General features: G+C 38.0%; 1 protein-coding gene across 1 annotated transcript in view; it reads left to right on the top strand.

The window, feature by feature from the left end:
- The window catches only part of ARHGEF38 (Rho guanine nucleotide exchange factor (GEF) 38), a 152037-nt gene that overhangs the window by 68948 nt on the left and 68482 nt on the right, over nucleotides 1–14607 (top strand). Inside the window, exon 3 of the mRNA XM_010848256.1 lies at nucleotides 9855–9978. Coding sequence (XP_010846558.1) covers nucleotides 9855–9978 — 124 coding nt within the window. The remainder of the gene's footprint in view (nucleotides 1–9854; nucleotides 9979–14607) is intronic.

Below are 14607 nucleotides of genomic sequence, written 5' to 3'. Positions count from 1 at the left end.
TTTCCTTTTCTCCTTTGCTTTTTGCTTCTCTTTTCACAGCTATTTGTAAGGCCTCCTCAGACAACCATTTTGCTTTTTTGCATTTCTTTTCCATGGGGATGGTCTTGATCCCTGTCTCCTGTACAATGTCATAAACCTCCATCCATAGTTCATCAGGCACTCTATCTATCAGATCTAGTCCCTTAAATCTATTTCTCACTTCCACTGTATAATCATAAGGATTTGATTTAGGTCATACCTGAATGGTCTAGTAGTTTTATCCACTTTCTTCAATTTAAGTGTGAATTTGGCAATAAAGAGTTCATGATCTGAGCCACAGTCAGCTCCTGGTCTTATTTTTGCTGACTGTATAGAGCTTCTCCATCTTTGGCGGCAAAGAATATAATCAATCTGATTTCAGTGTTGACCATCTAGTGATGTCCATGTGTAGAGTTTTCTCTTGTGTTGTTGGAAGAGGGTGTTTGCTATGACCAGTGCATTCTCTTGACAAAACTCTATTAGCCTTTGCCCTGCTTCATTCCGTGTTCCAAGGCCAAATTTGCCTGTTACACCAAGTGTTTCTTGACTTCCTACTTTTACATTCCAGTCCCCTATAATGAAAAGAACATCTTTTGGGGGTGTTAGTTCTAGAAGGTCTTGTAGGTCTTCATAAAACCATTCAACTTCAGCTTCTTCAGCGTTACTGGTTGGGGCATAGACTTGGATTACTGTGATATTGAATTGTTTGCCTTGGAAACGAACAGAGATCATTCTGTCATTTTTGAGATTGCATCCAAGTACTGCATTTCAGACTCTTGTTGACCATGATGGCTATTCCATTTCTTCTGAGGGATTCCTGCCCTCAGTAGTGGATATAATGGTCATCTGAGTTAAATTCACCCATTCCAGTCCATTTTAGTTCACTGATTCCTAGAATGTCAACGTTCACTCTTGCCATCTCCTGTTTGACCACTTCCAATTTGCATTTATTCATGGACCTGACATTCCAGGTTCCTATGCAATATTGCTCTTTACAGCATCGGACCTAGCTTCTATCACCAGTCACATCCACAGTGGGTATTGCTTTTGCTTTGGCTCCATCCCTTCATTCTTTCTGGAGTCATTTCTCCACTGATCTCCAGTAGCATATTGGGCACCTACTGACCTGGGGAGTTTCTCTTTCAGTATCCTATCATTTTGCCTTTTCATACCATTCATTGGGTTCTCAAGGCAAGAATACTGAAGTGGTTTGCCATTCCCTTCTCCAGTGGACCACATTCTGTCAGATCTCTCCACCATGACCTTCCTGTCTTTGGTGGCCCCACACGGCATGGCTTAGTTTCATTGAGTTAGACAAGGCTGTGGTCCATGTGATCAGATTGGCTAGTTTTCTGTGATTATGGTTTCAATATGTCTGCCCTCTTATGCCCTCTTGCAACACCTATCGTCTTACTTGGATTTCTCTTACCTTGGACATGGGGTGTCTCTTCATGGCTGCTCCAGCAAAGCACAGCCGCTGCTCCTTACCTTGGATGAGGGTATCTCCTCACGGCCGCCCCTCCTGACCTTGAACATGGAGTAGCTCCTCTCAGAGGCCTCCAAAAAGCTCTGACATTTGACCACAGTCTCTGGTCTAATGAAGACTCTCCTCACTCACCTCTCTTGGCTGTGCTCCTTCTCTTGCTCATCCTGAGGGGTCTGTCCCAGGGTCCCAGCCTTACTTTCTGCACTGATCAGGCCTTTCCACGTGAATGTCTCCCAGCCTGGGACTGTTTCCGGGCAGGTATCAAGTAACTGGGGCATTTAACTGCGAGATTAGTGAAAAGGCTTGCTGTCTAGCTGTGATAGTGACTTAACTTGCAGTTTAACTCAATTAGCCAGTTTAGAGTCTAGTTTCACAGCAGGAAAGTTCACACATACAAATCAGTAGTTTTGAGAAACCTGATGAAATAATGGCTAGTTTACCCTGAAAAGCTTTGCAATCTAGAAGCCAACCATCTGAGTAAATGCCATCGTAATTAGATAATTATTCCAGCCCTGCGGTTGCCAGGGCCTTCTGCCAACATCCTTCTTCCCCACTTGCTGCAGTTTCTGTCTCACAAGGCTTCCTCTTCTCAGTTGCCTCACCAAAAAATAAAACTAGACCTGGTTCTTCCCTTTCAGAACATCCCTCCTGGGTCCCCACTTCCTAGAGCTGTTTTTAATACATTTTCACTGTTCTTCCACTCTCACCTTGTTACAGTTAAAATCTTAATATCATTGGGCTTTTAGCTTTCAACATTAATAATGGAGCAAACTAATTTAGTGACCATGCCCAGGCTTCACCATAATGCTGTGTGCATGGTACTGGCTTGTAGAAAGGACAGATAGGACCCAGGTTTTCTGAGACTGAGTCAGATGATATCCAAGATGGATTTCCTCTATATGAACTCTAATACAGGGTTCAGAGTTGGACCTTATATTGAACCTACTTTGTGTGTGTGTGTGTTTGTGTTTGTATGTGTGCACACTCAGTTGTGTCTGACTCTTTGCGACCCCATGGACTATAGCCCACCAGGCGCCTCTGTCCATGGAATTTTCCAGGCAAGAATACTGGATCAAGTTGCCATTTCCTACTGCAGGGGGTCTTCCCAACCCACATCCAGGGATTGAACCCACATTTCTTGCATCTCCTGCATTGGCAGGTGGATTCTTTACCACCTGGGAAGCCCATATTGAACCTAGACTTATTGTCAAACCACATCAAATAGAAATATTGAAGTCTTCTCTAGAAACAATTTCCAGAGAAGCATTTGGATGGTGGCAATCACAATAGTCCTCAAAAGCAATGTTGTTTATTTTCTTCCTTATTCTAGAACTGTTGTATGTATATATATTGAACATTAAAGTTGTGTGATTTTGATCATCAAATTAGAAGCTTAAAATACATTTCCACATTGAGGTCAGGGCAGTAATATCCAACTGTGGGTTTTTAATTCATTGGGTTTTAGAGGAAAACAATGTAATTACTGCTATAATTTGCCAAGACTAGTTAGAAAGCCTTAAGAAATATTAATAACATTAGCTCAATAATTACACTTAAGAAATTTATCATAAGGAAATAATCATGGATGTGTGAATATGGTTTTAGTCAGAAGAGCTGCTTATCATAGTGAATACAGCAATCTATCTAGATTTCAAAGATTTAATGACTGATTAAGTAGACTACAGTATTTCCATATAATATTGACATTTAAAATAGTGCAACTGTGAAAAATTAATGACATGAAAAGATGTTCATATTATACTAAGTTGAAAAAACACAACTTATAACAGGGTTGAAAGTATATAAATCTTTTGTACAGTTGTACACACACACAGAGAAAAACAATATGGCAGGACATACCTCGCAATGTCAGTGGTCATTTCTGTGTGGTAGAATTATACGCAATGGCATTTTCTTTCTTTTAGTTATCTGTGTGTGCGAGGTTGTTTCAGTCGTATCTGTCTCTTTGTAACCCCATGGACTGTAGCCTGCCAGTCTCCTCTGGCCATGGGGTTCTCCAGGTAAGAATCAGTATGTTTCTCATCAGTATGAAATGAGTGGGTTGCCATTTCTTCTCCAGGGGATCAAGCCTATGCCTCTGATGTCTCCCTGCTTTGGCAGGCGGGTTCTTTGCCACTAGAGCAACCATTTTCTACAGTGTACATGAACTACTTTTCTGGAAAAAAAATTTTTTTTTTAACTTTGTTCCTCAACTTCTTTTCAATGGTCACTTTTAAAGGTGTTTGTGGTTGGGGTTTGCGCAACACCTGAAAAGGTTTTGTTACTCCTGTCTTTGACTGTGTGTAGGTTGACCGTCCCAAAGCTCATTAAACAGAAGACAACAAACAGGGATTTCCCAGCTGTAAATGAAGGAGGAAGTGTAGCCTTTGTTAGCAAATCTTCCAGGTTTAGTAATGGCCAAACTGAGCACAACAGTTTTCTTTGCAGATAAAATTTAGCAGAAAATTATAAAATAGCCACTAAATGTGATATTTTGAACAACCAAATGAGATGATTTTGATTTTTTTTTCTTTAAACCACTTTGATCTCCTCATACTTGTGACTCAAGGCCCAGTAGAGTAGAGAAAAAGGATATTTATTGATGGTTTCCACAGAGAAAATCAATCATTTCAATTGTAGTGATTCAATTCAATTCAAATTGTCAAACTTTTATTGAGTAACTAGGTGGGAGTCTAGCACTGTATTAGAAACAGTGGGACATTCAAATAACTCATGAAGACAAATGTCCTGGAGGAACTCACAGTTTTTACATAAAGAGAGACAAATTAATAAATATCTCCTAAATATAAAATGGGCTTCAATATAAGCACTGGGTCATCAGAGCAAGAGTCATGGCAGCTCAGGACAGGGAGAGGTTAATTCCAACCAAGGGAGCAGGAAAGATTTCTTAGAGGAAGTGAGATTCTGGCTCACTTCTGAATAAAGAGAAGTGTGTTAGTCCCCTGTTAGTTACTGAAACAAAATTCCAACTAACTTGAATTTTAAAAATCAGCTCATCAGCTTCTATAATAAGGATGTCTTGCTTTAGGCAAGGTAGATACAGGAGCTAACATGATGATGTCAGATTCAGTTTCCCTCTCTGTGTTGGCTTTGCAGCAGTCAAGTTCTCCACAAAGATGACTGCTAAAGACAGAAACTTATATTCTTAGGGCTGGCAATCTAGGCTCTTCTATTTCCCAACAACTATTGATTAAAAATCAATGAAGATTCTCACTGGCTCTGCTTAGCAACCTGCCATCCTAGGCCAATTGCTATGGCAGTGGGTCACATGCTCACCACTGGAGGGAGTTGGGCAGGGGCAGGCACCATGACTGATAATTCCACCAGATCAGGTAGAACTGGGCAACCGTGGCTTCTCCCAGAAGCAACAGAAAATACAGGGAGCTGAGCAAAACTACTGGGCAAATGCTACCATTACCATATTTCATTTCAGATGGGTAGAGTGTTGTAAGGTATATGAGGGCAAAGCCTTTGTGAGCAAAGGAAAGAGCTTGGGGCTGGGATGTGATCGTGGGAAAACGCAAAATACGTTTTGAAAAGAGTGAGTACAAGATGCTGGTGGTGACAGAGGAAGTCTATACTGATGATTACAGTCTCTGAACAGAGAAAATTTTAATGATGTGTTTTCTTTTACTTAGACACTTATGGCTGGGCAGATTTGCATATACATGCAACCATACATACAGCAATTATTTAAATGTAATGGGAACTTACTATTTGAAGTATATCCTGTGAATACTTTTGTGAAGCAAAAAATTAAACTATCACCAAAACACTGACCTTTAATATTTCTGTCTTGTATTTTCAAAAGATTATATATTGACTTTGCTTAGAATAATGTATACACTTAAACTAAATCTCTTTATCAAAAAGTGAATTTTATTTCATTTAAAATACAACTCAGCCTAGGCTGAGTACTGCCCATTTCTAGTAAATAATAAATGTATACAAATGCTTCCTTGAACTTACATCAGTAATTATAAAATCATCTACCAGTTTTAAAAGCCTATTTGGATGAGACATTTGTTTGTTCCTTGGCATAGTAGAGACTAAATGTGAATTCATCTCATGATTCACAAGATCCCCATGGGCTATGGTGATACTGGTGATTGAAACTGTACCAATTGATGTTTTAATACTTTCTGTCCTTCAGAAATAAAAGAAATCAAAACCTATGTTTTTTTTATTTAGAATTCATTGCATCAAGCTCTGATTGTAGATAGAATACAGAGTTAGATCCTTACTAAATGAATTTAAAATATAAATTAGATATGTGGGATTCTGACCTTGAGAAATAAATTGTAGAGGTGACAAATTTGTGAAAACTTCAAGCTAAAAAATCCAAACAGAGATGATGAAGTATTCTATTATTATGTATTATTATGGACTGTAGCATAGAAATAAAAGGTCAATTTCCAGCTCAAACTCTGTCTTGAACTTCATAATTTTGGGCATGGTAACTCTCTTCATTCTGCATGAATTTCCCTGTTTTCACACTGATTCATATTTTACAGAGAAGTTGGAACAATATAGGAAATAATAAATATTAAGCACTTTATGTCCTTCTGAATGAAGACCCCCAAATAAATGAAATAATAGTAAGGTTGTTGTTATTGTTCAGTCGCTCAGTGTCCAACTCTTTGCGACCCTCATGGACTGCAGCACGCCAGGCCACCCTGTCCATTACCAACTCCTGGAGCTTGCTCAAACTCATGTCCGTTGAGTCGGTGATGCCATCCAACCATCTCATCCTCTGTCGCCCTCTTCTCCTCTTGCCTTCAATCTTTCTTAGCATCAGGGTCTTTTCCAGTGAGTCAGCTCTTCACATCAGGAAGCCAAACAATTAGAACTTCAGTTTTAGCATCAGACCTTCCAATAAATATTCAAGGTTGATTTCCTTTAGGATTGACTGGTTTGATCTCCTTGCTGTCCAAGGGATTCTCAAGAGTCTTCTCCAGCACCACAGTTTGAAAGCATCAATTCTTTAGCATCAGCCTTTTTTATGGTCAAATAATAGGGTACACTATATGAAATATTTCCTTATAAAACAAGTAAATTAGGGATGAAATTTGATACTTTAGAAGGATTTATTTCAAAATATGATTTTACAAAATGTTAAACTAGCACATCTAGAATCAATCAATCTAGAAAAAATTGACTCATACAGAACTTTTGTTAAACGTATTTTGCACTATGCAGTTATACCTTTGTGATTTAATTAATGCTCAATACATTACTCAATTGATATGTGTACTCAAGAGATATGTGTCATTTAAAATTATAATTAACAAAAAGTCATATGATTGTTATCTGCCTTTTAGGTATTTTTGTATAATACTAAACATACTTACTAATATAAAATAAAGTCTTGAAAACCCATAGATATTAGGCAGAAGAGCCACGTGTGCCCTGTCCTATAGTTTTCTTGAGGACCAGACTAATGATAATAAGGTGAGGAATTTCCCAAGATGGTTGAAATCCATATATCCAGCCAGAATATATTCCACAGGAAGCAACTGACATAGTCACAAAATTTTAAGCAAGGTGCAATATGTAGTATTGCTTTCATGTTTCAGAACATCCTGATCAACTTGGGCTTCCCTAGTAGCTCAGCTGGTAAAGAATCCACCTGCAACCTGGATTGGGAAGATCCCCTGGAGAAGGGAAAGGCTACTACTCACTCCAGTATTTCATGGACTCCGTGAAAGTCCATGGAGAATTTCATGGACTGTATAGTCCATGGGGTCACGAAGAGTCATACAGGACTGAGTGGCTTTCACTTTCATCCTGATCAAACTAATATCCATGTCCAGTTGTGGAACAACGTTTCAAGAATGAGATCAATGTCCAAAAAAGGATGGGATAAAAAATGAGCAGCCCGCCTCCTCCCTGCCTCCTAAATATACGCAGCACTCCTGAAGAAACTGTTGTTGTTCAATCACTAAGTCACGTCCTACTCTTTGCAACTCCATGGACTGCAGCATGCCAGGCTTTGCTGTCCTCCACTATCTCTTAGAGTTTGCCCAAATTCACATCCACTGAGTTGGTGATGCCATCTAGCCATCTCATCCTCTGTCACCCCCTCCTCCTCCTGCCCTCAATCTTTCCCAGCATCAGAGTCTTTTCCAGTGAGTCGGCTCTTTGCATCAGGTGGCCAAAGTATTGGAGCTTCAGCATCAGTCCTTACAATGAATATTCAGAGTTTATTTCCTTTAGGATTGACTGGTTTGATCTCTTTGTTGTCCAAAGGACTCTCAAGAGTCTTCTCCAACACCACAGCTTAAAAGTATCAATTCTTTGGCACTCAGCCTTCTTTATGGTCGAGCACTCACATCCGTACAAGACTACTGTAAAAACCATAGCTTTGACAATATGGACCTCTGTTGGCAAAGTGATATTTCTGCTTTTGATTATGCTGTGTAGGTTTGTCATAGCTTTCCTTCCAAGGAGCATGCGTCTTTTAATTTCATGGCTGAAGTCACTGTCTGCAATAATTTTGGAGCCCAAGAAAATAAAATTTGTCACTATTTCCACTTTTAATATTTGCCATGAAGTGATATGACCAGATACCATGATGTTCATTTTTTTTTTTAATGTTAAGTTTTCAGCCAGGGTTTTCACTCTCCTCTTTCACCCTCATCCAGAGGCTCTTTTGTTCCTCTTCACTTTCTGCCATTAGAGTGGTATCATCTGCATATCTGAGGTTACTGATATTTCTACCAGCGATCTTGATTCCAGTTTGTGATTCATCCACCCTGGCATTTTGCACGATGTACTCTGCATGTAAGTTAATAAGCGGGGTGGCAATATACAGCTTTGTTGTAATCCTTTCCCAATTTTGAAACAGTCAGTTGTTCCATGTCAAGTTCTAACTGTTGCTTCTTAACTCACAGAAGAAACTGATGTTGAAAGCATAAAAAAGAAGCGGCAATTGTTGGCCTTCATTTCCCAGAATTCTTCCAGGTCTGTCTCTTATTCTATATCCTGTTCCCAATTTCCCTTCATTTCTTGACTCCTTTTCTTCTGATCCTTAGATGAACTTGCTGTCTCTCTCTCACCCTTAATTTTGTCAGCCTTGTTTTGGACAAGTAATTCTGTTTTTCATCTTTTAAGCTTCTCCATGACTTGACTATTGATGACTTAGTTATCCACCTATTCCTCATGTACAAAAAAAACCATAAATAAAAGACATCTGCTCCTTTTCCCTGTGGCAGCCGAGTGGAGCCTGAACCAAGATGCTGTTTGATTATGAAATGAGATCTGGTTTAAAATCATCAAAAAGATTTTGAGTAGGATCCAGCAAAATCTGGCACATAGCTCATCATGCTCTTCCTGGATAGGTTAGGATCATGGGCCATCCCTTACTAATCACACAATGCCTTTGACAGAGATTGGCCTCCATTGCAATTCTTAGTACATAAAAGGACTTCAGAAATTATTTAGTAAAAGAATGAATAAATTATTATAAGCACCAGCTATAATATCTAGAACCCATTACACTGGTTTTTGAGGGTGTGTGTGTGTGTGTGTGTGTGCTTAGTCACTCAGTTGTGTCCCACTCTTTGCAACCCCAAGGACCGTAGCCTGCCGGGCTCCTCTGTCTATAGAAATTTCCAGGCGAGAATACTGGAGTGTGTTGTCATTTCTTTCTCCAAGGGGATCTTCTGAATTCAGGGATCAAACCTGCATCTCCTGCATTGGCAGGCAGATTCTTTACCACAAGCGCCTCCTGGGAAGCACTTTTGAAGGTGTGCATGAATTTATAAAATATGATGAATCTTTAATTAGTAGAACATATTTGGTGGAGATTTCCATTTACATTTCTTTTAAGGAAAGAAAGCAGGAAACAACTCAGCACATCTACTTGTCATCACTTTCAGAACATCTGTGGTTTTAAAACAACTTTGAAAATAGTTACTTGCCTAGAGTAAGGTCTGACTTCTGCTGTATAAGCAGTAAAATGTTCTAAATTCATATGTACTCATACATACCCTCATAGAGGGCAATTAATAAAATACCAATTATGGACCCCATATCTTCTTCACACTCTGATTCTTACAGGGGGTTATGTAGATGTATACTCAACTCATTAAAATTAAGTCAAAATAAAGAAAAAGAGGAAGGTAACAACAGATGCACCATCCCAATCTCTTGCATGAAGAACTGCACATTCCCTCTAGGAACCCCAAATAAGAATGTTTACAGAGGCAGCTGATGAAAGCAGTATGGGCTGGCATATAAAATGCTTACTGTTTAGCAGGAGGAAACGTCTTAAATAGCGTGCATCTCTCTCTCCATCAGCTGGTGCTCAGTGTTTGTGTTTCTTCAGGTTGATCGGCTGGATGTGGATAGCTTGTTTAGTAACATCGAATCGGTGCATCAGATATCAGCCAAGCTGCTGTCATTGTTGGAAGAGGCCACGACAGACGTAGAACCAGCCATGCAAGTAATCGGTATGTTTATTCTCTTCTCAAGTTCTCCAATACAACAGGAAATAATATTTTAATAGCCTCCCGTTGCTTTGGTTTTATGTTTCTGACTCACCAAGCTTCCCAGGAGATATATAAACGCTTAACACATCTTAGGGCTCATTGTAATTAAACACACTCTGTATTTATTTTCACATGGGTTTATATCCATTTGCCGAAGTCCCTCAGTAGCACTAAGCACACCATTTGCTTTTTTAATTTCCAATCTTTCAACCTCTTTGCCTTCCAGATGTTCTCTTATTTAGTTTTATGGCCAACAGTTACTTGATTCTTAAAGAATTAAACATTTAAATACTTTAATAGCTTTACTGATTTTAGTCACAATGTCTCTTATTCATCTTATGACTAGGAATCCACTGATTTTGGGATTGTAACATTTGCAAGGAGAGTTTATATGATTATTAAAACAACTTAACAACGACTTTTCCATGCTTTTCCTTTTTCTCTATATTGTTTGCTTTTCAAATATGTTTCTACTCTCACACAGTCATAGATAATTTTCTTATTCTGATAAGATTTTGAAAAAAAATACAGAGAAATCACTGAAAAAGTGTTGGGTCAAATTTTTGTTCCCTCTATATTCTCCATTCATTGGGCATTTATGTATCAAATCACCTAATGAATATCTATTAAACAGTAGCATATGCCAGGATTCTTAGGAGCTTCAAGGGAATATGGTGTTGTGAACTACTTGAAGGCGATTGCCACAACCAAGATACCACAGACACAGTGCCATGTAGGCCAAACATTTCTTAATGTGCTGTAATCATTTTTTCTGTTTCACAAAAAATATTTAATATATGCTCATTACAAAATATTAAAACAATTTGGGAGTATACAGTGTAATTCAACCCACCAACGCAACGAGCATCCCCTTAAATAACCATTATTATCAGTTTGATATGCATCCTTCCTTTGAGACACACACACACTCACACCTTGTGTTTTTATTCCCCCTCATTATGTGTTTGTTAATGGGGCTTCCCAGGTAGCTCAGCGGTAAAAGAACCTGCCTGCAATGCCGGAGCTGCAGGAGATGCAGGTTTGATCCCTGGGTCTGGAAAATCCCCCAGAGGAGGAAATGGCAATCCATTCCAATATTCTTGCCTGGAGAATCCCATGGACAGAGGAGTCTAGCAGGCTACAGTCCATAGCATCTCAAAGAGTTGGGCACGACTGAAGAGACTTAGCATGCACACACACAACGGAAAAATGGCATGAAATTGATTTTGTTTCATATTTAAGGAAGATCCAAAATTTAATAAGCAAGATTGATCTTACACAAAGGTGAAACAACCTGGGCCATTTGTAGTGTTTTACATGTCAAAAGGCCACCCCACTTAAAAATATTCCCCCACAGTTTTTAATTGTCGTTTCTTGTGATTAAATGTCCCCCTTATATACTGCAGAACTTCAGGCCATAAAGAGAATACATTTATATGGGGAATCAGAGAATTCTTGAAAATGTTACTTGGGCTTAAAGTATTAAGTCAGATTTCAGCAAGTGAGGTCCATGTTGAGAAGACTAAGTGGAAATAATAGCGTGAACAAAACCATGGACAGAAAATGCCAAGTGTGTTTAGGAAACGGTGAGTGACCAAGCTGAGCTGGAGTGAAGAAATCACATAGGGAAGAGTGAGAAATGAATCTGTTAAGTGTAGAACAGGGACCAGCTGTACTTGGAATCAAAGTTTGGAATTTACTCTGCAGATAATGAGGAGCCATTAAAAGATTTTTCAGCAAGGATGTGATGAGACACAAAAGTTTCTGGAGAAAAGAAACTATGGCAGGTATGAAAAGAATGGATAGAAAGAGAAAATGAGTCCTCGACCAGTAAACAAGTCATAGATAATTTAGCCATGTGGTAAGAAGCAGCTAGGCTAAGGTGGATACACTGAGAATAGAAAATAGGTGTCAGATTCAAGAGAAATGTAGAAAAAGCACAAACAAAATGTAGGGGTTGGTTGTATTTGCTGGAATCAAAAACAGTTCCAGGTGTAAAAAGTCTTGTATTCTGATTTGTCTAGAACATCTTGGTTTTAGCCTGTTCAAGCATCCAGTCCAGTTTAGCATTTGTCCCGGACTTCCTCATTTGTTAAGGACGATCGTTATTTATAGTTGAGCCACAGAGATTTGGTAAGACCTCTTCATCATGCTTTAATTTCTGACATGGCTTCTCTTAGCAGAATGTTAAGAGTCAGGTGCATTTTAAAGAGTTCTTATGTGGTAAACTCTAAAAGAGAGCCCGTCTCTCTTTTCCCAACTTTTTCTAGTCTCAAGGATACTTATATCTTCCTTTGAAGTACAGCACACAGGGAAACGACTGATAAAATGAAGACTTTTGGAAATGAATAGCTAGCAAGACCTAACTGCTTCCTGTTCTGGTGAGGGTGGGAGATGTACTTGATGCTGTAAGTCCTGCAGCCACTGGGTAGAGCAGCAAGTGGGGTCATGACCCACACTGGGTGGCTTATGCCCTATGCCATGACTAGTGGGAGGCATCAAGCCCCTAGAATGACAGTCAGTGGGTTTAGAGGGATACGTAGAGAATTAAAGATTAGATGCAAATGAAATACGTGTAGGAAGTGGAGGCCATTTGTGTCAAAGGTGAATTTTCTGACCATATTGTAAATGCTACTGTTAACTTTACTTCGGAAAATGCGTTAATGTAGATTATCATATGAATACATATTTTGGTGGAGCATCACAGTAAAATAATGCTTTTTACTAAAGTAAGAAATCTCTGAAACAAAAGTATTGTGGTGTGTATGTAATAGACCTGTGGTATTTTATTAATTGAAATGGTAACTGTAGTTAAAGCTCACATGCAGTTTTACGTATATAAAATTGAAGTGAACTATATATAATATTCAGAGAATATGCACACTTTTTTTGGTGTTGGTCACTAGCTTTTAGAAATTGCATTTTGTTCAAAATCAGTAGAAGTCTTTAGTTAAGATATTCAACAAACAGATGGAAAAAGTAACTTCAGTTTGTTAGTCTTCATGATTGCAATTACTGAAAACAAAATTTACCCTTATGGAAACAAGGAATTAACTGAAAGATAATTAAACAATGAGAGATTATACTGTATAACAGATTTAATTGTGAAACTTTGTAATTGTATTTTGGAAAACTTGAATTATGAAAAGAAGCTGTTGGCAGAACTTCTATTTAGTAGGATAAAGTAATATACTTTGTACCAGATTTTACAACATCTAGAAAAATATCTAAAAATCACAAATAGAAACAAATTGTTTGATGAGTTTTACTTTGCAAAAAGAGAGAAAAGAAAATGGAAGCAAGAAGACAGAACTTTGAAAATATTTAAACTCAAATATTTATATATTTTAATATAGAGCAATATATAATCTGAATTTTAATATCTTACATTTAGTAGAATTTTCTCCTAGCTTATGAGGTACCTTTGTGTTAGGAGGAAAGTATTTCCACAATTAAAAATATTATGGTTTATATATTTGAGCAGCCAAATAAATAATACTAGCATTAGATTTTAACCATAGAATAAAACAGAGTCCACACTGATATGAATAAATGAGGAGAAAGGAAAGCTCTTCCTTACTTAAATATCAGCAAGTAAATATAAAGGAAAGAGGAAACATTTAAATCTCCATTAGGTAAAAACTGTAGTCATAATTATTTTCGAAGACTCCACTGAGTGATGCCAGATTTATTGAGTGAAAGTTTGAGGAGAAATATATTTTCATAGTTTCAATCTGTCTCCAACAAAAGTGTTAACTTCAAAGGGAAAGATGGTAACTTTTCACTGAGAAACCAGGCAAAGAGTATCTTAACCAAGCAAGTGATCAAGGTCAACAGTACCAGGAAATAACACACATTCATATCACGAACCTTGTGACACAGGGCACAACATCATATCTGTGGTACTTTTGTCAAAAAAGATGTGCAATCACGTCCAATCATTAGAAAACATTAGACAATAGCAAATTCAGTGAAAGACGCTGAAAATAACTGATTAATATGGTTCTAAAATGCCAAAGTCATTAAAGACATTGTAAGACTGAGGAGGAACTCTTGAAGACTGCAGAAGACGAAGGAGGAGTAACAAATAAATGCAAGTGGGAGCCTATATAGACTAGAATGGGAAAAGACCATTAGTGTCACAATTCCAAGTAAAGTTTTTAGTGGATAGTATTAGAGCAAATGTCATTTCCTTTTACTGAAAATTGTACTATGTCGATGGAATATTGGGGAAAATGAGTGAGGGATATTTGAAAACTACTGGTACTATTTTTGCAACTTTCCTATAAAACATAAAATTAATTCAAAATGCTTAATATATAATGGTTTGCAGATAAAACCCAATTGAAGTTGTTCGCAATTTCAAGTTCACTAATGATAAATTGCAATACTGAGGAAAATTATAGAAAATTTATGAAAATAAAAAGTAAACCAGTAGGACCATAATTTAAAAGAAAGAGTTGGAGGCATAATTTTAATTTCCCTACCCTTTATATCTGGCCTGGCTTCATGACTTTCTTTGACCAATAAAATGCAGCAAAGTGATCTTCTACAATGGCCTTGTGACAGTCACTGTCTGCTCAGGGAGAG

Source organism: Bison bison, unplaced genomic scaffold (assembly GCF_000754665.1).
Source record: "Bison bison bison isolate TAMUID 2011002044 unplaced genomic scaffold, Bison_UMD1.0 scf7180017864263, whole genome shotgun sequence".
In the NCBI taxonomy this organism is placed as follows: domain Eukaryota; kingdom Metazoa; phylum Chordata; class Mammalia; order Artiodactyla; family Bovidae; genus Bison; species Bison bison.
This window is presented reverse-complemented; position numbering and strand designations above follow the sequence as displayed.